The sequence below is a fragment of the Oncorhynchus nerka genome, linkage group LG9a (genome assembly GCF_034236695.1).
Source record: "Oncorhynchus nerka isolate Pitt River linkage group LG9a, Oner_Uvic_2.0, whole genome shotgun sequence".
Taxonomy (NCBI): Eukaryota; Metazoa; Chordata; class Actinopteri; order Salmoniformes; family Salmonidae; genus Oncorhynchus; species Oncorhynchus nerka.
Window position 1 is genome coordinate 59440456 of NC_088404.1, and position 27921 is coordinate 59468376.

At 43.6% G+C, this 27921-nt stretch overlaps 1 protein-coding gene across 1 annotated transcript; it reads left to right on the forward strand.

Annotated features, from left to right (window-relative positions):
• Positions 1 to 470: 470 nt before the first annotated feature.
• On the forward strand, positions 471 to 3346 carry plscr3a (phospholipid scramblase 3a). Its single transcript, XM_029668774.1, has 7 exons — positions 471 to 578; positions 999 to 1078; positions 1305 to 1347; positions 1450 to 1670; positions 2078 to 2239; positions 2457 to 2618; positions 3107 to 3346. The coding sequence occupies exons 2-7, from the start codon at positions 1022 to 1024 to the stop codon at positions 3164 to 3166; spliced, it is 705 nt and encodes a 234-aa protein (XP_029524634.1). The 5' UTR covers positions 471 to 578; positions 999 to 1021; the 3' UTR covers positions 3167 to 3346.
• Positions 3347 to 27921: the final 24575 nt, after the last annotated feature.

Here is a 27921-nt window from a genome sequence, read left to right on the forward strand (position 1 = left end):
CTTGACAACGACAAAACAATTCTGTTTGTTTTGTCTTGAGAGACACTATTTTTGTTTTGAAAGGGCTCTTTGTGTAATTTGAGCTATGCACTAAATCACATAAGCAAATCTGGGGCTTTTGGGGCTTTTTGTCCCCCCCCAGGCAGTGTTTTACAGAAAATGTTTTCCAAAGGGTGCATTCAGATTTAGAAATATAAGTTGTCACTTGTTGCGACAGAGGAAGGCTGGTGCTTTTCTTTTGACTTTTTGGTTTGTTGAGTTATACGTCAAGCAGGTAACTGTACTCTTTTACAAAATGTTCTAACCTCACGTATACTGTATATGCATTTCTCCTGAAGCTCTTTCTGTAAATATATGTGTGTGTAAATCAAAGAGGGAAAAAGAGCTTTCAATGTGGGTGCTATTGATCTTGGACTGAAAATACTTTTTCCATCTCTCACAGTCATGTCAATAAAACACACCTTACACGCATGAATCACTTATGATTGCGTCGATTACTTAGCACATACAGAGAACAACACCAACACAGAGAGCAACACCTTCAGAAGCTCTGGCAACAGATAGCAAGGAATTTGGATGTAAGTTGATTCTCAGTACCGTTCATTGGTATTCTAAAATTGTTGTTCCATTGTAAGTTCTTACAATATATATAGTACTATTATATGCTGCATGTATTACTTTGATCGGAGCTCTGTAAAATTGCCATGACACCAAAAAAGTGGATGTAAGATCAGGGATATCTTAGCTCTAAGAGTCCATCTTCCAATATTGTTTGTTTTGGTATAGCATTTACGTAAAATACAAGGAATAGTACTAAGGAATAGTACACATGAATTGGAAAGCAACTTTGAATGGTGCTATTGACTGAGCAGTGTAATGATTAACCAGGTAGCTCAGTCCTATGGTTGTAAACTGAGCATGTAAACCACATTTCACCTAACTTTATTATCCATCCATCCACCATGGTCAATTTGTCTGATTAATGTGGGTGTGCTCAGGCTGCTACTGATCCTACCACGCCATGGAAAATAACTTTCGATCAACAGGAGTGCCCCCTGGCCTGGAGTACCTAACACAGGTAAGACAGTGAAGTCAATAGTCTTATTTACATTTACATTTAAGTCATTTAGCAGACGCTCTTATCCAGAGCGACTTACAAATCTTATATTTTGTTTATGGAACTGTGACCTCAAAAAAGTCAAATGTTAACTTTTATGGGATAAGATAATTGGTTAGGAGACGGGAGAGAGCTGGCCACGGTAGGGAACTCTGTACCCAATCCTATCTTTATCTGTTTGCTACAGATCGATCAAATCTTGATCCATCAGAAAATGGAACTGCTGGAGGGTAAGTCATGTTAATACACAGCATGCCATTAATTACTCCGACGCGATCTCTCACCTCCACCCACATCCCCCGTGACCCCTTTCTTCCTATGCTCCTCTCTAGCCATCACTTCCTTTGAGACTAAAAACCGGTACGTAATCAAGAACAGTTTGGGACAGGAAATCTACACGGCCAAGGAGGATAGTGACTGCTGCACCCGGAACTGCTGCGGTCCCAACCGCATGTTTGAGATGAAGATCAAAGACCACAGTGGCCAGGAGGTCATGCACCTGGTCAAGCCCTTCCGCTGTACCTCCTGCTTCTGGCCCTGCTGCCTGCAAGAGGTATTATAACTGTTCATAACACACATAAACATCTTATAAAACATCTTATAACACCCTTAGAACAGACACCTCCTGCTACTTCCTCTACTGTCTGTAAGATGTATTTGAACTGCTTATAATGCAGCTTATAACCTCAATCACATCACATGTATAACAGACACCTGCTACTTTCTTAGCTGCCTGAAATCGCTTATAATATACATATTATAACAGACACCTCCTGCTACTTCCCCTGTTGCTCGCAAGTGGCCACTTATAACACAGCTTCTAAATAACACCATTATAACAGAGACTGGCTGCTCAATTTTATCATTGCAAGATACTGTTTCAAGGATACTCTAACGTCTGAATTAATGTTTCTCCCTTGACCATTTTCCTCTGTATCTGTGAATGCTTGTCTGTCATAGATGGAGGTCCAATCCCCTCCTAGCACCACCATAGGTTATGTGGTTCAGAACTGGCATCCCTTCAAGCCAAAACTGTCCATCCTAGGAGCTGCCAAAGAGACTCTCCTGACGATTGAAGGTCCTTTCTGTGCCTGTAGCTGCTGTGGAGATGTTGATTTTGAGGTAAGGCTGTTAGGGAGGGGACTGTGGTCTATCTCTATTTGTGAGTGTTCAAGTTGCTCTGAGTCTGTTAAACCCTAGGTTGTCCTCATTAGGGCACACTGTAGCAAAACGGGGGGGAATGGAGTCCAGGTAACCCCTCACTATTTCAATTTGTTTTCTTCCATTTGCTGCCTAATAAACGTCACCCTGATTAGAGTCCTTTGTGTTTCTATAACAGGTGATGGGTAAGGACAGCGACCAGCCCATTGGGAGAATAAGTAAGCAGTGGAGTGGGCTGATAAAGGAGGCCTTCACTGACTCAGACAACTTTGGGATCCAGTTCCCCATGGACCTGGATGTCAAGATGAAGGCTGTGCTGATGGGGGCCTGCATCCTTATTGTAAGTGTTGCCACACGCTGTGACTTACCCAGGCAACCCAATTATGATCTGTGGCCCCATTATTGGCAAAAGATCCGAATTGGGCTGCCTGTGTAAACCCAGCCATATCTATAGAGCTAAGTCAGATTCAAGTTCATTTGGCATTTGTAGTTATTAAGAAGACATAGCCTACATTGGAATTCTTTGTAGGAGCTCTCTTATATAGTACATTACACACATATACAGTACACAGGCTATAATCCATAAGCGAATTTCTCAATCATTGTGTCAGTGACCTAGTGAAGCAGCCATTGCTGAAAATTTACCGGCAAATCAATCAATTAGTCAGTACTGACACTCCTATTGTAGTGCATCAATATAAAGCCATTATAAATCCTGTCTATTAAGATGAATCAAACAATTACGCATTTATGATAGTGTGATGATCTCCATCATGCCTATTCATTGTGTATCCATTTTCTCTTTCTTTATTCTTTGTCTCCAAACAGGATTTCATGTTCTTTGAAAGCAGTGGTGACGGTGATCAACGGTGTTCTGTATTTGGATAAGAGAGAGAGTTTTTGATCATGTACAAATTACATGATACTATAGTTGATAATGACATGGCTATTGGATGCATATGAATCACATAACATGACATTTAAGACAAAACAAACATGTGTTCTTTATTAATTCAATATATTAATCTGTATTTTGGTTGTCTGAATACAATATTCAAACATTTGTAACACTGTGTGCTTTTTCTTTTGAGAATATTGAAATGTCATGTAATAATATTGGGTATCTCATGTAAAGGATGAAGTACATTCTCAAATATAGCTGCGAGCAGCAATGAATGGGGTTCACTGGATGACAGAAAGGACACAAGATCAGTTGAATAACAAAGCAAGAACTCGATCATGTATGAATTATCATCATTCAGTAAAAGCATTACCATGTTTATCTCTCAATACCACAGAGATGATAACATAATAATACAAATATTTTACATTACATGTAAAAATCTGTTTCTGTAAATTATTTAAATCTCAGTTGGTACACTCCACATTAGCTTTCCAACGTAATTCAACACACTCTCGCAGCAGTAATATGCTGACTGCGCAAATGGCAGTTTCAAATGTTCCCGAATAAACACATGTGACCATCTTTTCACTATGTTTCTCAATGCCTTCAGAAGGTTGTCACTCCACTACTTTTTCCACATTTTGTTGTGCTACAAACTGTGATTAAAATGCATTTAATTGTGATTTTTGGTCAACAATTTACACAAAATACTCTGTAATGTTAATGTGGAAAGAAATGTGAATATTTGTAAAAAAGAAATATCAAAAATAAAACATTAATATATTTTTATTAGATACACTGAACAAAAATATAAATGCAATAGACAAAGATTTTACTGAGTTACATTTCATATAAGGAAATCATCAGGGACTGTAACGTTCTTTGCTTCACGGAAACATGGCTCACTCGATAGACGCTACCGGAGTCGGTGCAGCCAGCTGGTTTCTCCACGCATCGCTCCGACAGAAACAAACATCTTTCTGGTAAGAAGAGGGGCGGGGGCGTATGCTTTATGGTTAACGAGACGTGGTGTGGTCACAACAACATACAGGAACTCAAGTCCTTCTGTTCACCTGATTTAGAATTCCTCACAATCAAATGTCGACCGCATTATCTACCAAGGGAATTCTCTTAGATTATAATCACAGCCATATATATATTCCCCCCCAAGCAGACACATTGATGGCTCTGAACAAACTTTATTTGACTCTTTGCTAATGGGAATCCATATATCCTGAGGCTGCATTCATTGTAGCTGGGGATTTTAACAAGGCTAATCTGAAAACAAGACTCCCTAAATTGTATCAGCATATCAGCATACCGTGCCACTGACACGGCCCGCAACCAAAACATGCGGACTCTCCTTCACTGCAGCCGAGGTGAGTAAAACATGTAAACGTGTTAACCCTCGCAAGGCTGCAGGCCCAGACGGCATCCCCAGCCTCGCCCTCAGACACAACAGTGGTAGGCTTGATTACCAACAATGACGAGACGGCCCACAGGGAGGAGGTGAGGGCCCTCGGAGTGTGGTGTCAGGAAAATAACCTCACACTCAACGGCAACAAAACTAAGGAGATGATTGTGGACTTCAGGAAACAGCAGAGGGAACACCCCCCTATCCACATCGATGGAACAGTAGTGGAGAGGGTAGTAAGTTTTAAGTTCCTCGGCGTACACATCACAGACAAACTGAATTGGTCCACCCACACAGACAGCATCGTGAAGAAGGCGCAGTAGCGCCTCTTCAACCTCAGGAGGCTGAAGAAATTCGGCTTGTCACCAAAAGCACTCACAAACTTCTACAGATGCACAATCGAGAGCATCCTGTCGGGCTGTATCACCGCCTGGTACGGCAACTGCTCCGCCCACAACCGTAAGGCTCTCCAGAGGGTAGTGAGGTCTGCACAATGCATCACCGGGGGCAAACTACCTGCCCTCCAGGACACCTACACCACCCGATGTCACAGGAAGGCCATAAAGATCATCATGGACAACAACCACCCGAGCCACTGCCTGTTCACCCCGCTATCATCCAGAAGGCGAGGTCAGTACAGGTGCATCAAAGCTGGGACCGAGAGACTGAAAAACAGCTTCTATCTCAAGGCCATCAGACTGTTAAACAGCCACCACTAACATTGTGGCTGCTGCCAACACACTGTCATTGACACTGACCCAACTCCAGCCACTTTAATAATGGGAATTGATGGGAAATGATGTAAATATATCACTAGCCACTTTAAACAATGCTACCTTATATAATGTTACTTACCCTACATTATTCATCTCATATGCATACGTATATACTGTACTCTACATCATCGACTGCATCCTTATGTAATACATGTATCACTAGCCACTTTAACTATGCCACTTTGTTTACTTTGTCTACATACTCATCTCATATGTATATACTGTACTCGATACCATCTACTGTATGCTGCTCTGTACCATCACTCATTCATATATCCTTATGTACATATTCCTTATCCCCTTACACTGGGTATAAGACAGTAGTTTTGGAATTGTTAGTTAGATTACTTGTTGGTTATCGCTGCATTGTCGGAACTAGAAGCACAAGCATTTCGCTACACTCGCATTAACATCTGCTAACCATGTGTATGTGACAAATAAAATTTGATTTGATGATTTGATTTGATTTGGGTCTAGTAGAAAGCCCCTTGGTAATAACCAGGTCCAGAGTATGGCTGTGGTTATGGGTGGGCCCAGTAGAAAGCCCCTTGGTAATAACCAGGTCCAGAGTATGGCTGTGGTTATGGGTGGGCCCAGTAGAAAGCCCCTTGGTAATAACCAGGTCCAAAGTATGGCTGTGGTTATGGGTGGGCCCAGGAGAAAGACCCTTGGTAATAACCAGGTCCAGAGTATGGCTGCGGTTATGGGTGGACCCAGATGAAAGCCCCTTGGTAATAACCAGGTCCAGAGTATGGCTGTGGTTATGGGTGGGCCCAGTAGAAAGCCCCTTGGTAATAACCAGGTCCAGAGTATGGCTGTGGTTATGGGTGGGCCCAGTCGAAAGCCCCTTGGTAATAACCAGGTCCAGAGTATGGATGTGGTTATGGGTGGGCCCAGTAGAAAGCCCCTTGGTAATAACCAGGTCCAGAGAATGGCTGTGGTTATGGGTGGGCCCAGTAAAAAGCCCCTTGGTAATAACCAGGTCCAGAGTATGGCTGTGGTAATGGGTGGGCCTAGTAGAAAGCCCCTTCGTACTAACCAGGTCTAGAGTATGGCTTATGGTTATGGGTGAGCCCAGTAGAAAGCCCCTTGGTAATAACCAGGTCCAGAGTATGGCCGCGGTTATGGGTGGGCCCAGTAACATTTTGGATAAAGTCCATATTTCTCAAAAGATTCATAATTTCAATGGCCTTGGAGTCAGTCTCTTTGTCAACATTAATATTACAATCTCCCAACACAATGATTTTACCATAGTTCTCAAGGACAATAGATAAAAGTTCATAGAAGTTAGTAAAGAAAGTGGGTCAGTGGTTTGGTGGCCTATACAGGGTTATGGCCAGCACTGGTGGCTGACTTTTAAACAGTATAGCATAACAGATGCCCAATGTCGCCAAACAAAATGTCCTTACAGCTATTAGCATTAGTAAAAATAGAGGTTGTCACCCCAACTTTTTCCCCTTTTCTGATATATGAAAAGCTTTAGTCCAGGGGGGGGCTTCAATAAGAGCGGCACTACACTCTCAATACAGACATGTTTAAGTGAGAAACATGCAATCAACTTTGATTCACTGGAAAGGTTTTCACTTGTGATTGCTCTAACATTTAAAAGTGCCATATTTAATGTCTGTGGGCATCTGCCTCGAGGTAACCAATGGAATAACAACCAAATGATTAACGTTACAACCACGTTTTCTGACCGTCTCCAATCTATCAGAATGGTAAGAGAACAGTTTGTATAATTTCTTGCAACAAAAGTCTTTAAAGATATTTTCACCCTGGTTGGTATTGTCATCGGAACAAATTAGTCCTTTTTGAACAGACTACGGGTGATTTTTCTATTTGACACACAGTCTGTATAATAGAAATAAGGGACAGATAGCAATTTCCATGTGGTTAATTTTATTATAAACTGGGTGGTACGAGCCCTGAATGCTGATTGGCTGACAGCCGTGGTATATCAGACTATGGGTATGACAAAACATTTATTTTTACTGCTTTAATTATGTTGGTAACCAGTTTATAATACCAAAAATGTACCTCAGGGGGTTGTATTCAGGGGTTTGTATTCAGTATTCAGACCCCTTGACTTTTTCCAAATTCGTGAGCTGTTTCAGGAAACTAGACATATGTCGTGGGTCACTACTTCATTTGAACGTAAACTTTTTTTTTTATGCGTTTCTTTTTTTTTTGCCCCTACTGAACTAGCAAGCAAAGACAATCAGGATGCATTACAGATTTGATTTTGGCTCAACAAGTAAGCAACATCTCCTCCTTTATAGTGATTAAGGAGATAGATAGATAGATAGATAGATAGATAGATAGATAGATAGATAGATAGATAGATAGATAGATAGATAGATAGATAGATAGATAGATAGATAGAACAAAAAGGCAGGCAATTGCCTTTCACTGAGCTGTGTAAAGACAGACTGACAGGGGTGAGACATTTTAATTGATCTTAATGTTATTTTTGTTGTTCGCAGATGTACTATCCTTCTGACCATATGCAGCCAGGTCCCATCTACTTTTTAACTCCTCACATGTGTGGCTTGTTTGGTGTCTGCTGTGAAGGAATACCACAACAAGTCAACTACTTGATTGATGAAGGCAAGTCATCCAGCAAAGGCAGTTGCTCCTTTGCACCCCAGTCTCTCTACTTGCACATTCATCTTCTGCACATCTATCACTCCAGTATTTAATTTCTATATTGTAATTATTTCGTCACTATGGCCTATTTGTTGCCTTTACCTCCCTAATCTTAGCTCATTTGCACACACTGTATATAGATTTTTCTATTGTGTTATTGACTGTACCGTTGTTTATCCCATGTGTAACTCTGTGTTGTTTGTGTCGCACTGCTTTGCATCATCTTGACCAGGTCACAGATGTAAATGAGAACTTGTTCTCAACTGGCCTACCTGTTTAAATAAAGGCGAAATAAAATAAAAAATAAAATAAATATATGGCTGGCAACAACACCTGATTCAGTACTTCAGGCTGCTGCCACAGTACCAGCACTTCAGGTGAATATCATTTTCATTGAATTGTAGGAGGTTACTCTTCTTATCTAAACTTGGGGATGAATTGATGTTGTGCAAGGTTGTAATGTCTTCTCAAATGTTTTTGTTATTTCGAAGCTCTGGAGCCTGTTGTTGTTGTTGCCAAGGAGCGTTCGGACTCAGTCGGGACCAGGTTTCAGCTGCTGCGCATCGCTGACGTCCATCCTCCCATAGATGGTCTGCCTGGACAAGCACCACCTGGACTGGACACAGCTAGACAAACTTATGTTTTTGAGAAGATCAAGGGGTTTTGCGACGAAGAGGCTATGGACATCACATGCCCTGCACCAAAGTCAAGGGCAGGACAGAAACAGGCTCTCCGAATATAGATTCCCTTGTTCATGCGTGGTTCAGACAAACCAGTCATCAGCACTATCTGCAGTGCCTCTATTCAAATGACTCTCTGCTAACACACACGCCATACATTGCTGTTACTATTTATTTGTTTATCCTGCTGCTCAGCCACTTTACCCCTGATTGTATGCATATAACTACCTCATCTATCACTGATCACTTATTGACATTGTTCTTGTACATACTGGATATTATTATAAATATATATATCTATTTCTGATATTGCTACTATGCAAGTAACTATTTCGCTGTAGCGTTTACACCTTCTGTCGAGACCCATCCACTTAGCAAGATGTGGCTGGGGGTTATGGCATTTCTTTCACATGACCCATCAATTTAGTGTGTCGGGGTAAACGTCATCTAATATTGATCTAATATTTTAATCTGGACACTTTCTCTTTACCTGGAATTCTTCCTTATTGTAGGCTACTACTTTTATCACTTTTAGTCTTAATCTTTACTACACAACTCACTGTTTCGTGCATGACCTTACATGTGAATCCTTAAAGAGATGGTTGGTGGGTGTGGACAAAGGAGAGCCCTCCAGTAGTAGTACCATTCAAAGGAGAGCCCTCCGGTAGTAGTACCATTCAAAGGAGAGCCCTCCAGTAGTAGTACCATTCAAAGGAGAGCCCTCCGGTAGTAGTACCATTCAAAGGAGAGCCCTCCGGTAGTAGTACCATTCAAAGGAGAGCCCTCCAGTAGTAGTACCATTCAAAGGAGAGCCCTTCGGTAGTAGTACCATTCAAAGGAGAACCCTCCAGTAGTAGTACCATTCAAAGGAGAACCCTCCAGTAGTAGTACCATTCAAAGGAGAACCCTCCAGAAGTAGTACCATTCAAAGGAGAGCCCTTCGGTAGTAGTACCATTCAAAGGAGAACCCTCCAGTAGAAGTACCATTCAAAGGAGAACCCTCCAGTAGTAGTACCATTCAAAGGAGAGCCCTCCAGTAGTAGTGCCATTCAAAGGAGAACCCTCCAGTAGTAGTACCATTCAAAGGAGAGCCCTCCAGTTGTAGTACCATTCAAAGGAGAGCCCTCCAGAAGTAGTACCATTCAAAGGAGAACCCTCCAGTAGTAGTATCATTCAAAGGAGAACCCTCCAGTAGTAGTACCAAAACATTCAAAGGCCATTTTGTCAAAATTGAGTTTACAAGTTTATCAACTTTCAATGCAGAATTACTTTTCCATTTTCCTCAAAAATGTAGTGTATGATATACCACTTTGCAGCTCTGTGTCTCTGCTTTCATCCAATGTAAAAAAAAAAAATTTGAATTGAATATTTTGCTACATAAGACTGAATAAAGGCTGTCGGTCACATTTTTCTACATTACAGACTCTTTCTAAAATGATTAAATAAATAAATATCCTAAGCAAGCTTCACACAATACCTCATAATGACAAAGAGAACACCGGTTTTTGGAAATGTTTGGAAATTTAGCACAAAAAAACCCCTGAAATACCTTATTTACAAAAGCAGACCCTTTGCTATGAAACTCGAAATTGAGTTCAGGTGCATCCTGTTTCCCTTGATCACCCTTGAGATGTTTCTACAACTTGATTGGAGTCCAGCTATGGTGAATTCAATTAATTGGACATGATTTGGAAAGGCACTGTCTATAAAAGGTCCCACAGTTGACAATCAATATCAGAGCAAAAACCAAAGCCATGAGGTCGAAGGAATTGTCTGTAGAGCTCCGAGACAGGATTGTGTCGAGGCACAGATCTTGGAAAGGGCACTAAACCATTTATACAGCATTGAAGGTCCCCAATAACACATGCCCTCCATCATTCTTAAATGGAAGAGATTTGGAACCACAGAGACTCTTCCTAGAGCTGGCCACCCAGCCAAACTGAGCAATCGGTGGGAGAAGGGCCTTGGTCTGGAAAGTTAACAAGAACCTGATGGTCACTCTGACAGAGCTCTAGAGATCCTCTGTGGAGATTGGAGAACCTTCCAGAATGATAACCATCTCTGCAGCACTCCACCAATCAGGCCTATAATTGTAGTGGCCAGATGGAAGCCACTCCTCAATTAAAGTCACATGACAGCCCGCTTGGAGTTTGCCAAAAGTCACCTCAAGACTCTCAGGCCATGAGAAACAAGATGATCTGGTCTGATGAAACCAAGATTGAACCCTTTGGCCTGAATGCCAAGTGTCACATCTTTAGGAAATCTGGCACCATCCCTACTGTGAAGCATGTTGGTGGCAGCATCATGCTGTGGGGATGTTTTTCAGTGGCAGGGACTGAGAGACAAGTCAGGATCAAGGCAAAGATGAACAGAGCTAAGTACAGAGAGTTGTCATTGCAGGCAATCTCAACACTGTGCGTTACAGGGAAGACATCATCCTCCCTCATGTGGTACCCTTCCTGCAGGCTCATCCTGACATGACCCTCCAGCATGACAATACCACCAGCTATACTGCTTGTTCTGTGCGTGATTTCCTGCAAGACAGGAATGTCAGTGTTCTGCCATGGTCAGCGAAGAGCCCGGGATCTCAATCCCATTGACCACGCCTGGGACCTGTTGGATCAGAGGGTGAGGGCTAAGGCCATTACCCCCAGAAATGTCCGGGAACTTGCAGGTGCCTTGGTGGAAGAGTGGGGTAACATCTCACAACAAGAACTGGAAAATCTGGTGCAGTCCATGCGGAGGAGATGCACTGCAGTACTTAACGCAGCTGGTGGCCACACCAGATACTAACTGTTACTTATGATTTTGATCCCCCCTTTGTTCAGGGACACATTGTTCCATTTCTGTTAGTCACATGTCTTTGGAACTTGTTCAGTTTATGTCTCAGTTGTTGAATCTTGTTATGTTCATACAAATATTTACACATGTTAAGTTTGCTGAAAATAAACGCAGTTGACAGTGAGAGGACGTTTATTTTTTTGGCTGAGTTGTTTACTGAATGTTTACTGTTTGCTAAGGAGGGAAAGGGGGGGAGTCCTATGTGTGGAAGACATTTGACTTAGTTGTGGAAGCTTACAATACCCCCCAAAACCGGACAGTTTGGAAATGACACTAAATAAATTCTAAGTGTACTAGAGTGAATTGTAAAGCCTTTATTCCTGCAAAGACTGAAAACAGTTGCATGCAATTCCTGAATGCAATTGCCAATATGTTTCAGTTTATTTATTGACCCTTTTGTTAATTTCATTTTAAAACTAAAATGCTTGATTATTTCAAAGCATGTGCTGTGTGATGATTGATTGATGCCGTAGCCCATAGGCTGTATTGAATTATATGCCTAAGTAAGTCATGGTATTAAGACAGTTAAACAGGACTACAGCTCGATGGTGGTTATACTACATACTAAGCCTACTTGTAACGATGTGCGCTGAGTCGCAAAGCAAGTTCAGGGAGTGAGTATTATAATTAAATAAACGGAACATAATACAAAACAAGAAACACTAACAGCACACAGATATGAAACAGAAACAGAAACAATAACACCTGGGGAAGGAACCACAGGGAGTGACATACATAGGGAAGGTAAAATGACGAACAGAAGCGGACCGGTCACCTCTGCAGAGGCGCAGGAAACCTGTCAATCTGGCGGAGATGCAGGAACGTGGCGACCTAGAGCGCCGGAAAGAGAGCATAACTGACGATACCCCCTCCCCGGCGCGTTCGGCTCCAGCCGCAGAACGCCAACCCGAGGGACGATCCCGGGGATCAGGAAAAGACCGGTCACCCTCGCTGATGTGCGGGAACCTGACAGACCGGCTGAGGCATGAGAGCCTGACAAGCCAGTGGAAGCAGGGGAGCCTGTTGATCCGGCCGAGGCACGAGAGCCTGTAGCGGCTCCCAGACCCGACGTCATTCCCACCTAACCAACAACAACAAAAAAACACTCCCTGATGCTTCCCTTAGGTAAGGCAACATTCTGTAACGATGTGCACTGAGAGTCGCAAAGCAAGTTCAAGGGGTGAGTGTTTTAATAAATAAACACAACATAATACAAAACAAGAAACACGAACAACACACAGACATGAAACAGAAACAATGACGCCTGGGGAAGGAACCACAGGGAGTGACATATATAGGGAAGCTAATCAGGGAGGTGATGGAGTCCAGGTGAGTCTGATGACACGCAGCATTGTGTAACGATGGTGACAGGTGTGCGCCATAACGAGCAGCCTGGTGACCTAGAGGCCGAGGAGGTAGCACATGTGACACTACTAATGATAATGACATTACAAGTATTAGAATGGTGATCATAATAATAATTGTAATAATAACAATAAGAAAGAGATCAAGAAAAAGGAGGGTATAGGAGTGAGAGCTTCGCAGCCACGTGCGTAGCCTATTAGATTTGTGTGTGACAAACAGGTGCTGTTAGACTACAATATTATTTCTGCCTGTTTGGAACAGTGTAAACAACATGAATTATAAGTAACACCAGAGACTGTTCTAAAACATTGTAAGGCCTTTATTACAGCATAGACTAAAAACAGACAAGATTGTGAAATTGCTTTATCTGACATGTTGCATGAGGCTAAGATATCAAGGAATCAGTAAGCCATTAAACAAACTCTCAAATAGGCAACAGTATGATTTATAATGCCAGGTACAGGTACGGCTATTGAATATAAACCTAATGAAGTTGGTTTCCTCTTTCCTCACTTTTCCTGTTTTCTCATCTCCTCACTCCGCTGCTGCCTCCGCCACATTGTTCTCAACACCAATATGCTGTGTAAGAACCGACGCTGGAGTAGAGAAGCAGGTAAGGAGACTGAACATTTAATTTTGCACAGACATGGAACAGGACAGGAACAGCGTCAGAACCAGGTAACAAAACGACAAACAATTAATGCTGAAGGGGGGAACAGACAGATATAGGGGAAGTAATGACACAGGTGATTAAGTCCAGGTGAGTGCAATAAATCGCTGATGTGTGTGACGAGGGAAGCAGGTGTGCGTAATGAATGATAGTACCCCCCGGCGTCCCACCTGGACGAGCATGACTGGCCGGCCGAGGCATTGGCGGTGAACCAGCCGGCGGGGGCGTAGTAGCCCGACGAACCGGCAGAGGCGCCTGACGATCCGGCTGAGGCCTGACGTGGGATGGGCGCCCGCCAAGCCAACCGGGGCAAGGAAACCTCTCGAGCCAGCTAGGGCTTTGAAACTCGAGGAGCCAGCTAAGGCACCCCCGGTTCCATCGGCGGCGGCCCCCGGAGCCGACGTCACCACCAACCGTCACCACCAACACCCTCTGATGCTTCAAATGATTATGCTAACATAATTGCAAAAGGGTTTTCTAATGATCAATTAGCCTTTAAAATGATAAACTTGGATTAACTAACACAACGTGCCATTGGAACACAGGAGTGATGGTTGCTGATAATGGGCTTCTGTACGACTATCTAGATACTCCACAAAAAAATCCGCCGTTTCCAGCTACAAGTCATTTACAACATTAATGTCTACACTGTATTTCTGATCAATTTTATGTTATTTTAATGGACAAAAAAACGTGCTTTTCTTTCAAAAACAAGGACATTTCTAAGTGACCGCAAGCTTTTGAACAAACACAGATATATATATATATATATATATGTATGTATGTGTGTGTATTATAATCTGCACAACTAGATAACTATTGCATGTCACTGAAGGGTTTACTGGGGAATTCTGAAATCACACCAATCCACGTTATTTTCTGTTACTTTACGAGTAAAAAAACACATTCTACATTTGCATCCAGCTTTACACACAAATGCTAATTTGATTTGCAAAAATATGTATCCTTCTGATCCGGATTGTTCTCTGTTGGTCCATACCAGAGTGGAGAGTATGGTAAGTGAGAACTGTATGTCAAACTGCTAACATATCAAACTACTTTTTTAAGGAAAGTTTTACTTGCAATTGCTTTGATATGTGGTTGTCTTTGTGACAATACAGAGGCGGATGCAAGATGCAAGCAACGATGGTTTAATGAATACAGTTTACAGCAGCAACAGGACAGACAGACTGTACTCAGACGGAATCCGACCCAGGGACTAGGGCGCATCTTCCGATGATAGCGTGCTGAGAAATCCAGGGGAGTATGTCCGGATGGGTAGGAAGGAGCACAGCAGATAATCCACACAAGGGCGGCGAGAGATGAGCACGGACACACGACACAACCTCAGGGAAGTAACAACGATCTGACAACAAGAAACACTGGTTACAGAACATATAAAGGGAAGATAAGTGATTCCAGCTGGCGCAGACAATCAGGCCGAGATTGGGAACCACGCCCACACAAACACGGGAGAGAGAGAGAGAGAGAGAGAGAAAGAGAGAGAAGGAGGCAGTGGATTCATGAACCGTGACAATACCCCCCCCCTAGGAACGCCTCTTGGCGTTCCCAGGCGAATTTACCTGTCGATTGAAATCATCGATAAGGGAGTGATCCAGAATGTCCCTAGCAGGTACCCAACTTCTCTCCTCCGGGCCGTAACCCTCCCAGTCCACCAGGTACTGGAATCCGCGTCCCCTCCTTCTAGAGTCCAAAATACGATTGACAGAAAAGGTGGGTTCCCCATCAACAAGTCGTGGTGGCGGGGGAACCGGGACCGGCGGGTTAATGCGTGCCTGAAACACAGGTTTTATTTTAGACACATGAAAGGTAGGATGAATTCTCCTATACGCCGGAGGAAGCTTGAGCCGGACCGCCACCGGACTAATGATCCTGGTGACTTTGAACGGGACGATAAATTTGGGGGCAAGCTTGTTCGAAACGGATCGGAGTGGAATGTTCTTAGTAGAAAGCCACACTCTTTGGCCAACGACGTATACCGGAGGCTTCGACCGGTGGCGATCGGCCTTAGCCTTGGTGCGCGCCCCCACCCGGAGAAGAGTCTCACGGGCTCTGCTCCATGCGTGACGGCACCTCTGGATGAAAGCGTGAGCGGAGGGAACAGTGACCTCGGACTCCGTACTGGGAAAGATAGGTGGCTGGTAACCTAAACTACACTCAAACGGAGAGAGACCCGTGGCTGCCACTGGCAACGAATTGTGAGCGTACTCAACCATAGAGAGTTGTTGACTCCAGGAAGAGGGATTCTTAGAAACCAAACATCGCAACACTCTCTCCAAATCTTGGTTGGCCCTCTCCGTTTGACCGTTGCGCTGGGGATGAAACCCTGAAGACAGGCTGACACTCGCTCCCAGTAACCTACAAAACTCTTGCCAAAACTTGGACACAAATTGGGGCCCCCTGTCAGAAACTACGTCCATCGGCAGGCCATGTAAGCGAAAGACGTGATCCACGACAGTTACCGCTGTCTCCTTGGCAGATGGTAATTTAGGCAAGGGAATAAAATGAGCCGCCTTCGAGAACCGGTCCACCACGGTCAAAACAACCGTCTTGCCCTGGGAGGGCGGGAGGGCGGTAACAAAATCTAGCGCGATGTGGGACCAGGGTCTCGAAGGGACCGACAGCGGTTGGAGTAACCCATCTGGGGGTCGATTAGAAGTCTTCCCAGTGGCACAAACCGAGCAAGCCAAGACAAAACTGTGAATGTCACGAGCCATCAGTGGCCACCAAAAGCGTTGCTTAACCAAAAAGCTAGTGCGGCTGACTCCTGGATGACACGCTACGTTGGAGCAATGCCCCCACCGAATAACATCAGACCGACACCCCTCCGGCACAAACAACCGATTAGGCGGGCAACCGGGCGGAGGCGTTACCCCTTCTAAGGCCGTTTTCACCCTCGATTCAACCTCCCATGTGAGTGTGGAGACCACTAGGGTCCCGGGTAGGATGCACTCGGGAGTGGATGGGCGTTCGGAATGGTCAAAAATGCGAGAAAGGGAATCGGGTTTGACATTCTTGGAACCCGGGCGATACGAGAGAGAGAAGTCAAAACGTCCGAAAAGAGTGCCCACCGCGCCTGCCTGGAGTTGAGTCGCTTGGCGGTTCTGATATATTCCAAATTTTTGTGATCGGTCCAAACTATAAAAGGTACCCCGAACCCTCTAACCAATGGCGCCACTCCTCCAGTGCTAACTTCACTGCCAACAACTCTCTGTTGCCAATGTCGTAGTTGCGTTCCGCAGGTGATAACCGATGGGAAAGGAACGCGCAAGGGTGCATCTTGTCGTCAGAAGAGGAACGTTGGGAAAGTACCGCACCTACCCCCACCTCTGAAGCGTCCACCTCCACCACGAACTGACACGAGGGATCGGGAGCTATGAGGATGGGAGCCGAAACAAAGCGGCTCTTGAGTTTGGCGAATGCAGCCTCGGCTGTATCGGACCACCTGAACGTCACTCTGGGGGAGGTTAAGGCGGTAAGAGGAGCGACTATCTGGCTAAAGTTGCGAACGAAACGCCGGTAGAAATTGGCGAATCCCAGAAACCTCTGTAAGGCGTTACGGGAATCTGGGCTTGGCCAATCCACCACAGCCTTAACCTTGTCAGGATCCATGCGAATACCTTCAGTCGAGACGATGTAACCTAGGAATGGAACGGATTGTGCATGAAAAATGCATTTCTCCGCCTTGACAAAAAGTCCATTCTCCAACAACCTCTGAAGCACTCGTCTGACGTGCTGAACGTGTTCCTGGAGAGAAGAAGAAAAAATCAGTATGTCATCCAGGTAAACATATATGAACTGATCAATCATATCTCTCAGCACGTCATTGACGAGTGCCTGGAAAACCGCTGGGGAGTTGGATAGCCCAAAAGGCATGACCAAATATTCGAAGTGCCCTCTGGGGGTGTTAAACGCGGTCTTCCATTCACCCCCCCCCTTATGCGAACCAAATGATATGCATTACGTAAATCCAACTTAGTGAACACGGATGCTCCCTGTAACCTTTCAAAGGCTGAGGACATCAACGGTAAGGGATAAGTATTCTTCACTGTGATGTTATTCAACCCACGGTAATCAATGCAAGGACGCAGAGATCCGTCCTTCTTCCCCACAAAGAAGAACCCCGCCCCCGCTGGAGAAGAGGAAGGACGAATGAATCCAGATGCCAGAGAATCAGAGATGTATCTCTCCATAGCCTCCCTCTCAGGAACAGAGAGTGAATATAACTTGCCTTTAGGCGGAGACTCACCTGGCACTAATTCTATTGCACAGTCATAGGGACGATGCGGAGGAAGAGAAGCAGCACGGGACTTACTGAACACCTCCTTCAGGTCGAGGTATTCAACGGGCACGTTAAACAAATCCACTGCCTCTTCTAGAAACACAGAATCAGACACAGACGAACAAGCAGACACTAAACAGGACTCAAGACACTTGTTACTCCACATGGATATAGAGTTATGACCCCAGTCAACTCTGGGGTTGTGTTGGGTGAGCCAAGGGTGGCCGAGAACTAATGGTGCAAGGGGTGAGTCCATGAGTAGAAATGATAGTGTCTCAGTGTGATTGCCAGAAGTGATGAGTGTGATAGGTTCAGTGGTGTGAGAAATGTTGGGGAGTTCTTGACCATTGAGAGCGTTGACGGATATCTTGTGCGTGAGTGAGGTGATAGGAATCTGGAGTTTGTGAGCGAGCTTGAAGTCCATGAAATTACCCTCTGCTCCTGAGTCCAGTAAGGCTTGGATGTCGTGCGTGTGGGTGGCCCATCTTAGTCTTACCGGGAGGAGAGTAGATGATGAGGTCTTCTCTGTGGTGACACCACCCGATAGTAGCCTCATGCTTACTACCGGGCCTAATCTTTTACCGGGCAGGAGTGGATAAAGTGGCCCGCTCTACCACAGTAGAGACAGAGTCCTTGGGATCTCCGCCTCTCCCTCTCTTCCCGGGAGAGGCGAGCTCTCCCCAGCTGCATGGGTTCGTGAGCGGAGGCTGAACTGGCCATGTTCCCGCCGCTGGCATGCCAGCCCTCCGTGTCGTTATACGGTATGTTAGGGCATGCTCGGCGGCCAACACGACTCAGACGAGCGTCGACCCTCAAGGCTAGTTCCACTAGTCCATTTAAACTCCTGGGAAGGTCCAGAACATAAATCTCCTTCTGGATCCGGTCCTCCAGCCCATGCAGGAACATGTCCCACTGCGCCTCCTCGTTCCACTGACACTCTGCGGCCAGAGTGCGGAATTGGATGGAGTATTCCGATACTGAACGGTCTCCTTGGCGAAGGTCAGCGAGTAGTCTGGCCGCCTCCCTACCCGCCACGGCCCGATCGAAGACCCTTCTCATCTCCTCGGAGAGTGTCTGGAAAGAGGTGCAGCATGGGTCCTGGTTCGCCCACACCGCCGTTCCCCAAAGAGCCGCTTTGCCTGATAGCAGTGTGAGTACGAATGCTACCTTAGACTGTTCACGGTTGAAGGTCCGTGGCTGCAACGAGAAATGCATGGAACATCTCGTAAGAAAAGCTCTGCAATAGTCAGGATCACCTGAATAACCCTCTGGTGTCGGTAGCCGTGGCTCTAGCTGGGAATCCGGCTCTGGCGGGGCGGGTTGAACTGCCGGTGTAGGTGGCGCAGCGAGACCCCTCAGATGTTGTAATTGTTGGGTCAGCTGGGATACCTGCGTCGCAATGGCTTGTACTGCCCGACCTGTGCTGGAGATGTTCTCCTCTTGTTGATCCATTCTCTTGATACTGCGGGAAATGAATTCGGTCAGACTCGTTGAACTCGCTGCATCCATGGTCTGGTCAGATCGTTCTGTGACAATACAGAGGCGGATGCAAGATGCAAGCAACAATGGTTTAATGAATACAGGTTACAGCAGCAACAGGACAGACAGACTGTACTCAGACGGAATCCGACCCAGGGACTAGGGCGCATCTTCCGATGATAGCGTGCTGAGAAATCCAGGGGAGTGTGTCCGGATGGGTAGGAAGGAGCACAGCAGATAATCCACACAAGGGCGGCGAGAGATGAGCACGGACACACGACACAACCTCAGGGAAGTAACAACGATCTGACAACAAGAAACACTGGTTACAGAACATATAAAGGGAAGATAAGTGATTCCAGCTGGCGCAGACAATCAGGCCGAGATTGGGAACCACGCCCACACAAACACGGGAGAGAGAGAGAGAGAGAGAGAGAAAGAGAGAGAGAGAGAGAAAGAGAGAAGGAGGCAGTGGATTCATGAACCGTGACAGTCTTACCTGCTTCCGTTGAATGCACTGACTGTAACTCAGTCTGAATAAGAGAGTCGGTTAAATGACTTAAAATGTACATCTAGAAGGGCATTTCATATTGAAAAAACTATGTGCGTGTATCACATTACAAACAAATTGACCTACAGTAAGTGAGAAGGGTGTGTTTAGAGGTAGGTGAAGGAGTCAGGCGCAGGACAGCAGAGATGTCCGAGATGCATAATTTTAATGGGCAAGTCCACCAACATACAGGTAATGTCACGTTCGTCGGACGGAGGAGACCAAAGCGCAGCGTGATTAGAATACATACTTTTTAATGAAGACGAAGAACACTTAACAAACTATACAAAAACAACTAAATCGACCGAGACGCTATATAAAACTATTGCAGACACAGGCAACTAGACATAGATAATAACCCACGAAATACCCAAAGAAGATGGCTGCCTAAATATGGTTCCCAATCAGAGACAACGATAAACACCTGCCTCTAATTGAGAACCAATCTAGGCAACCATAGACATATATAAACACCTAGATGAAAAACAACCCCATAAACCTACAAAACCCCATAGACAGTACAAAAACACATAAATCACCCATGTCACACCCTGACCTAACCAAAACAATAAAGTAAACAAAGAATACTCAGGTCAGGGCGTGACAGGTAAGGTACAATCACAAAATCAAACGCCCTCGACTACAGAGAAACCCTTTACTCACGAAAGGAGGAACAAACACAGCTCCTAATATTATACACACTCAGTATAAAATATGTAAAGCAACATGGGTACAACCTAAACGAGCAACATCACAATAAATAATCCCACACAAACCTAGGCAGGCAACAGGGTTAATTACACACACAGAAATGAAGACAAATGAAACCAGGTGTGAAAGAACCAAAGACAAGTCAAACAGAAAAGGAAAAAAGGATCGCTGATGGCTAGTAGGTGACGCCGACCGCCAGCCGATCAGGGAGAGGAACCACCTTCAGTGGAAGTCGTGACAGTGCTTCACACTGCAGAAAGGCCACATCCAAACAGATGAGTGAGGAAAAAATCAATTAAAGAGAAATTGCAGAAAAGTAGAGCAGCAGTGGAGAAAGTAGAAGTTGCAGGTCTATTAGGATATCTGAGAGAGCAACTTGGCTTATAAAACAAGGCAATTAAAAATGCCAGACGGGCTCATTTTTCTAACTTGATCACCAATAATCAGAATAATTTGAGGGTGCTCTTCTCAACCATTAATGACCTACAGAATCCTGCCTCTGCAAACCTATGTGAACTTTCCTCCACATCTAAATGTGATATGTTTGTGGCATATTTCAGAGATAAGATAATCAACATAAGGCTGGGTATCAGTCAAGCAAGACCTGATGATAAGTTTGATGATATGTGCCCTAGCCTGTCATTCAAAGCCACTGTGGATTTATTTTCCCTGGTTGACACAGACATACTCAGGAAAGTGATTTCACAATTTAAGCCTTCTACCTGCCTTCTTGATCCTATCCCCACCACCTTCTTCAAAACAGTTTTTAATGGCACACCTGAAGAAGCGCAAGCTATTGTTAATCACTCAATATTCACAGGCACTTTCCCCACAGCACTAAAAACTGCTAATTTTCAGCCATTCTCCAACCTTTGATGCTTAAGCAAAATTCTGGAGAAATTGGTGTTCAAAAAGCTAAATTAATTGTTAAGTGCCAACTGTATTTCTGAAAAATTCCAATCTGTTTTTCGGGCCCACCACAGCACAGAGACAGCCTTAGTTAAAGAGGTAAATTATTTTAGAGCCAACACAGATGCCAAACAGCTCTCTGTCCTTGTTCTTTTGGATTAAACCTTTTCATACATGATTTCCAAATATCTCTAATGCCCCAGTGTGAGTTGTTTTATGCACGTGATGTCAGAATGCACTCACTGTTCCAAAATGTGATTATTACGCACAGGACAGTTAACACGTGCTGCCTGCTAATTATCTATAGGCTATAGATAATTTGTCAATTTCAAATGATTTTCTAACAGGTTGTATTTTCTAACAACACTTTGATTTGAGGTGTGTTGCACCTCCTCATTAATTGAGTGAATGATCGTAGCCGGCACACCCCCTCCAACAGACCAAACGCATCTTGTCTCCTCTTATTATCTTTGGGTGACGGGAAAAATAAACATGACGGCGCAAATTCCTACCCATCGACCGATTACTTTCGATTTCTAGAAAGTGTTTTACTCAATTATTTCGATCAATGTTGAGCTCACCCGTGAATGTGATTAATTACAAATAGTCATTGCTATTAGCTAATTCATATTGTGGTTTCTGTCAGCCTAGAGTTATCTAAATATGACCGCTTGTGTTACGTCAATCTTTCCTCAGTTAGCGCTAAAACTAATGTACAGTATCTACATTTTCCGGTATGGATGATTGTGTATGCTGTTGCTACTTCTCTGAATGTCTGAACATTGCATCCACAAATGAACTGGTCACATTCAGGACGTAACTTTGTATGGACTGTATTTGTGCAAAAGTTTTATGTGAAAAAACTGTCTAGCTGAAATGCTGACTCTTGCGTCAATCGAAAATGGACGTTCTAAATAGGCATTCTAATCAAACCAGTTTGAGCTTACGCTGCAGGGACCACTGTAGAATGATCACACCCGTTTGTTGGTATGTATGAAAAGGTTAAGTGCTGCATTCGACACTGTTGACCATGATGTCCTTCTGGACAGACTGGAAAGGTGGGTTGGACTCTCAGGTCCAGTTCTAAATTGGTTTAAGACTTATTTAACCTGTCAAGAATTTGTCACCCTTTGTGAACATAACTCAGAGAAAATACATCTGTTCCACAAGTTTCAATTTTGGGTCCAATACTGTTAAGTTTATATATGTTAGCCCTTGGCAACGTGATCAGAAAGCACAGAATTGATTTTCACAACTTTACATTTGTGTCACCAGAGGATTTATCTCCACGGATAAATTATTAGATTCTAATAGTGATTTAAATACTTAGATGGCTTCCTCATGCTAAATCAAGACAATACTGAGGTACTTATTTTTGGAGTCAAACCATAGAGAGAGAGAATCTGGCCGCACATTTTAATTCATAGGTAATAAAGATAAACACCGGGTAAAAAAACAAGGTACAATTTTAGATTCTAACGCAATTTCGAGTCACATATTAGGAATGTGACCAAAATAGCTTTTTATTATCTGAGGAACATTGCTAAGGTGCAGCCGTTTCTCTCTCAGGCTGATACTGTCACACCCTGATCTGTTTCTCATGTCTTTGTGCTTGTCTCCACACCCTCCAGGTGTCTCCCATCTCCCCCCATTATCCCCTGTGTATTTATACCTGCATTTTCTGTTTGTCTGTTGCCAGTTTGTCTTGTTTCGTTATGTCCTACCAGCACGTTCCCGTGTTTCCTGTGCTGGGAGAACACCATGACCAAGTATTTGATACATTGCTGAAACAATTCCCCAAATTCCCAACTAGGCAGCAAGCCACAAAAGTAATCTTCCAGACTCTAAGCAACCCCGCCACCAGTGGCACTTCTTCCCAGCTTATCCCGGTGCCTCATGAACCTTGCTTACCTCCTCCGGAGCTCTACGCTGTGGATTCTGGAACCTGTCGGGCGTATCTCTCCCAGTGCGCCCTCATCTTCGAGCTGTAGCTTTCTTCGTTCCCCTCGGACCACTTGAAGATAACTTATTTGATAACTCTGATCCACGGAGAACACTCCCTGGGCTACGGCGGTGTGGGAGCAACAGTCCACCGTTATCCTCAGTCTGGAGGGGTTTGTGGCGGACGTACGTGAAGTGTAAGATCCTCAGTTGTCCGGGAGAAAGGCTGCTCATAAGCTGCTCCAACTTTGTCTAGACTCCCGTAGAGTGGCAAACGATACAGTGGATTTTCGCACGTTGCTGGCTGAGAGTGCCTGGAACCCGGAAGCCCTATTCGAAGCGTTCCTTTGCGGATTATTGAAGGTGATTTAAAGACAAGCTCGCAGCCCAGGAGCTGCGCAAGGACCTCAACTCTCTCACAGCATTGACCATCCGGATTGATGGGCAGCTGAAGGAACGTAGGAGGGAGAGGGAGACTGTTCCCTGTCGCCCACGCTGTTCTCTGTCACCCAGAAGGCTCCATTTCCGAGTGAAGCCGATGTTTCCAGAGTTCTCTCGGAAAACACCAAGGGCTGTCGACTCGTCTCCTCCAGAGCCCAAGCTACTGCGAAGAGCCAGACTGTCTCCAGATGAAAGTTTACGCAGGTTGAGCAGGACTACAGATTCTATCATGAGTTGGAGCCCATTCTGCCATGGACAGTGTCTTAAGTCGTCACAGCCACACCCGTGACGTCTGCCTGCAGGCTTTGGAGAAGCCTCGGATCTCTCCGCCATTCCCGCGTAGTACTTGGACCTCCGTGAGGTCTTCAACAAGCATTGGAAAACCTCCCTGATCTTTGTGGTTGAATCTGTGTTTGAAATTCACTGCTCGACTGAGGGACCTTACAGATAATTGTATGTGTGTGGTACATAGATAAGGTAATTATTCAGAAATCATGTGTAACACTTATTGCACACAGAGTGAGTCCATGCAACTTATTATGTGACTTGTTAAGTACATTTTTACTCCTGAACTTATTTAGGCTTGCCATAAGAAAGGGGTTGATTATTTATTGACTCAAGACATTTGAGCTTTTCATTTGAATTAATTCATAAAAACAAAATTCCACTTTGCCATTATGAGGTGTTGTGTAGGCCAGTGACACAAATCTAAATGTAATTGATTTTAAATTTGGGCTGCAATACAAGAAAATGTGGAAAAACTCCAGGGCTATGAATTCTTTCTCAAGGCACTTTAACTACCTCCATTACCTCGTATCCCTGCACATCGACTCGGGACTGGTACTCCCTGTATAAAGCCAGGTTATTTTTTACTCGTCATTCTTATTGGTTATTCACTGTGTATTTATTTGTTGTGTCAATATTTCTTTATATTTTTTTATCTTTATCTTTACCTCTGTATTGTTGGAAAATTACCCTAAGTAAGCCTTTCACTCTGCGTCTACACCTGTTGTTCATGTAGCATGTGACAAATATGTATACAGAATCTTTTTATTTTTTGATCTACTGGCCCGAACAGAATTTCTACAAGTCCGGACATGGTGTGGATTTTAAATGCATTGGGGTATTGCAGCTTTTAGGTTCTATTTGTCGATATGTATTAGAAAACTGTTTAACAAACTATAGTTTTTGCAAGTCGACTTGCAAGAAAAACAATTGCTCACAGACAGATTATTTCACTTATAATTCCAGTGGGTCAGAAGTTTACATACATCAAATAGACTGTGCCTTTAAACAGCATGGAAAATTCTAGAAAATTATGTCATGGCTTTAGAAGCTTCTGATAGGATAATTGACATCGTTTGAGACAATTGGAGGTGTACCTGTGGATGTATTGCAAGGCCTACCTTCAAACTCAGTGCCTCTTTGCTTGACATAATGGGAATATCAAAATAAATCTAAATCAAAAATCAGCCAAGACTTCAGAAAAAAAATGTGTAGACCTCCACAAGTCTGGTTCATCCTTAGGAGGAATTTCCAAATGCTTAAAGGTACCACGTTCATCTGTACAAACAATAGTACGCAAGGATAAACACCATGGAACGACACAGCCATCATACCGCTCAGGAAGGAGACGCGTTCTGTCTCCTAGAGATGAACGTACTTTGGTGCGAAAAGTGCAAATCAATCACAGAACAACCGCAAGGGACTTTGTGAAGATGCTGGAGGAAACAGGTACAAAATTATCTATATCCACAGTAAAACGAGTCCTACATCGACCTAACCTGAAAGGCCGCTCAGCAAGGAAGAAGCCACTGCTCCAAAATCGCCATAAAAAAAAGCCAGACTACGATTTGCAACTGCACAGGGGACAAAGATTGTACTTTTTGGAGAAATGCACTCTGGTCTGATGAAACAAAAACAGAACTGTTTGGCCATAATGACCATTGTTGTGTTTGGAGGATGGCACACTCTTTCTAGTAGGCTTGTTTACTTTAAATTATAATTTTAAAAAGTATATTGTCCTGCCACTTACATGGGATTTCCTCAACATTCTAAAGCTCCACATTGTGACATCATCACTTCCAACACTCAGTTTACTATGAATGCAACAATACACCTTTTGACACAAATCGGCTTCTTTGACCCCTTTGTTAAAACTTAGACAAAAAGTTAGAGCATATGACATCTTGGTCAACTTCTCTGCTTTTAAATCTGAAAGACGAAACAAAAATATATTTTTCTGATCAAAAGTTAAAGCTGTTTTATTTACCGCATCAACATTTTCTGTAACGTTTTCGTAAACACCTGCAATTTTAACCAAAAAAGTTAAACAATAAGTTATAGGGTATGACATCTTTGTCTACTTCTCTGCTATTTAATTCTGGGATGGAACCAAAATACTGTATATTTTACGGTTCTAGTGAATAAATTTAAAAAATGTTTTCCTAACAACTGCCATTTTGACCACTCACCCAACAAGTCAGACAAAAACTTAGTGTATATGAAATCTTGCTCTCTATTTCTCTGTTTTTCAAAGCAAAAACCAACAAAAAGTTAGCTGTTTGTCAGAGTTTAGAGTGACAAAAAGTATGTAGCTAACGTCAGCTAGCTAGTGTCTGTCTCATCATTGAGCAGCTCAAATGAAGGCGTTGCTATGGATACTCACAGACACAAAGGGCAAGCATTATTACAAGGGTGAAGAGAGTGACCAAACTTACTGATCACAACCACACAACTACAGACCACACCTACTTACTACAACCACACAGCTAATGACCACAACTACTCAACAACTAACAATAACTACTGACCAACATTACTGACCACAACAACAACTACAGATCACTGTGCTTCTTGAATGTCCTTACCTATAAGCGTGCTGAAAGTCTGTTGTCAATTTATTTACTGTAAAATAGCCTTGTATCTGGTCAAACAGATAGTTTACTAAGGGTTGGTAACAGGCTGATTGGTCAGCTATTTGAGCCAGTAAAGGGGGCTTTACTATTCTTAGGTAGGGGAATAACTTTTGCTTCCCTCCAGGCCTGATGGCACACTCTTTCTAGTAGGCTTAAATTGAAGATGTAGCAAATAGTAGTAGCAATATCGTCTGCTATTATCATCAGTAATTTTCCGTCCAGATTGTCAGACCCCGGTGACTTGTCATTGTTGTTAGACAACAATACTTTTATCACCTCTTCCACACTGACTTTACGGAATTCATAAGTACAGTTCGTGTCTTTCATAATTTGGTCAGATATACTTGGATGTGTAGTGTCAGCGTTTGTTGCTGGCATGTCATGTCTAAGTTTGCTAATCTTCGCAAGGAAATGACGAAGGAGCCATCTGGTTCAATGAATGGTGGAGCGGTTATTGCCTTTTTGCCTCAAATTTTATTTAAGGTGCCCCAAAGATTTTTGCTATCATACTTTGTCATTTATCTTTGTTTCATGGTGTCATTTCTTCTTCTTTTTATTCAGTTTAGTCACATTATTTCTCAAATTGCAGCTTGCCAATCGATATTAAAGCCAGACCTATTTGCCATTTATTTTGCCTCATCCCTCTCTACCATACCACTTTTTAATTCCTCATCAATCCACAGGGATTTAACAGTTTCTAGAGCCATTTACTTAATGGGTGCATGCTTATTAGTAACTGGGATAAGCAACTTCATAAATGTGTCAAGTGCAGCATTTGGATGCTCCTCAAATATTGACCATACAACTAAAGAACCACACTACTGACCACAACAACACAAATCCTGACCACAACTCCTGATCACAAATCCTGACCACAACTACTGATCACAACCACACAACTATTGACCACAACTACTGACCATAACCACATCACTACTGACCACAATTACTGACCACAACTCTCAATTACTGAACACAACTACTGAACCACAACTGTTGACCACAACCACTATCCAACTACTATCCACAATCAGAACTTTTTCCATTACCACAAAAATACTTTATAAAGTTAAACCAAGCCTCACAACTCTTCTT

Bases quoted from the DNA above. Each gene is read 5' to 3' on its own strand.
- plscr3a (XM_029668774.1), top strand. From the start codon at position 1,022: ATGGAAAATAACTTTCGATCAACAGGAGTGCCCCCTGGCCTGGAGTAC. The intron at 1,671-2,077 runs GTATTATAACTG...TGTCTGTCATAG, and splicing joins GGCCCTGCTGCCTGCAAGAG to ATGGAGGTCCAATCCCCTCC. The intron at 2,240-2,456 runs GTAAGGCTGTTA...TTTCTATAACAG, and splicing joins GTGGAGATGTTGATTTTGAG to GTGATGGGTAAGGACAGCGA.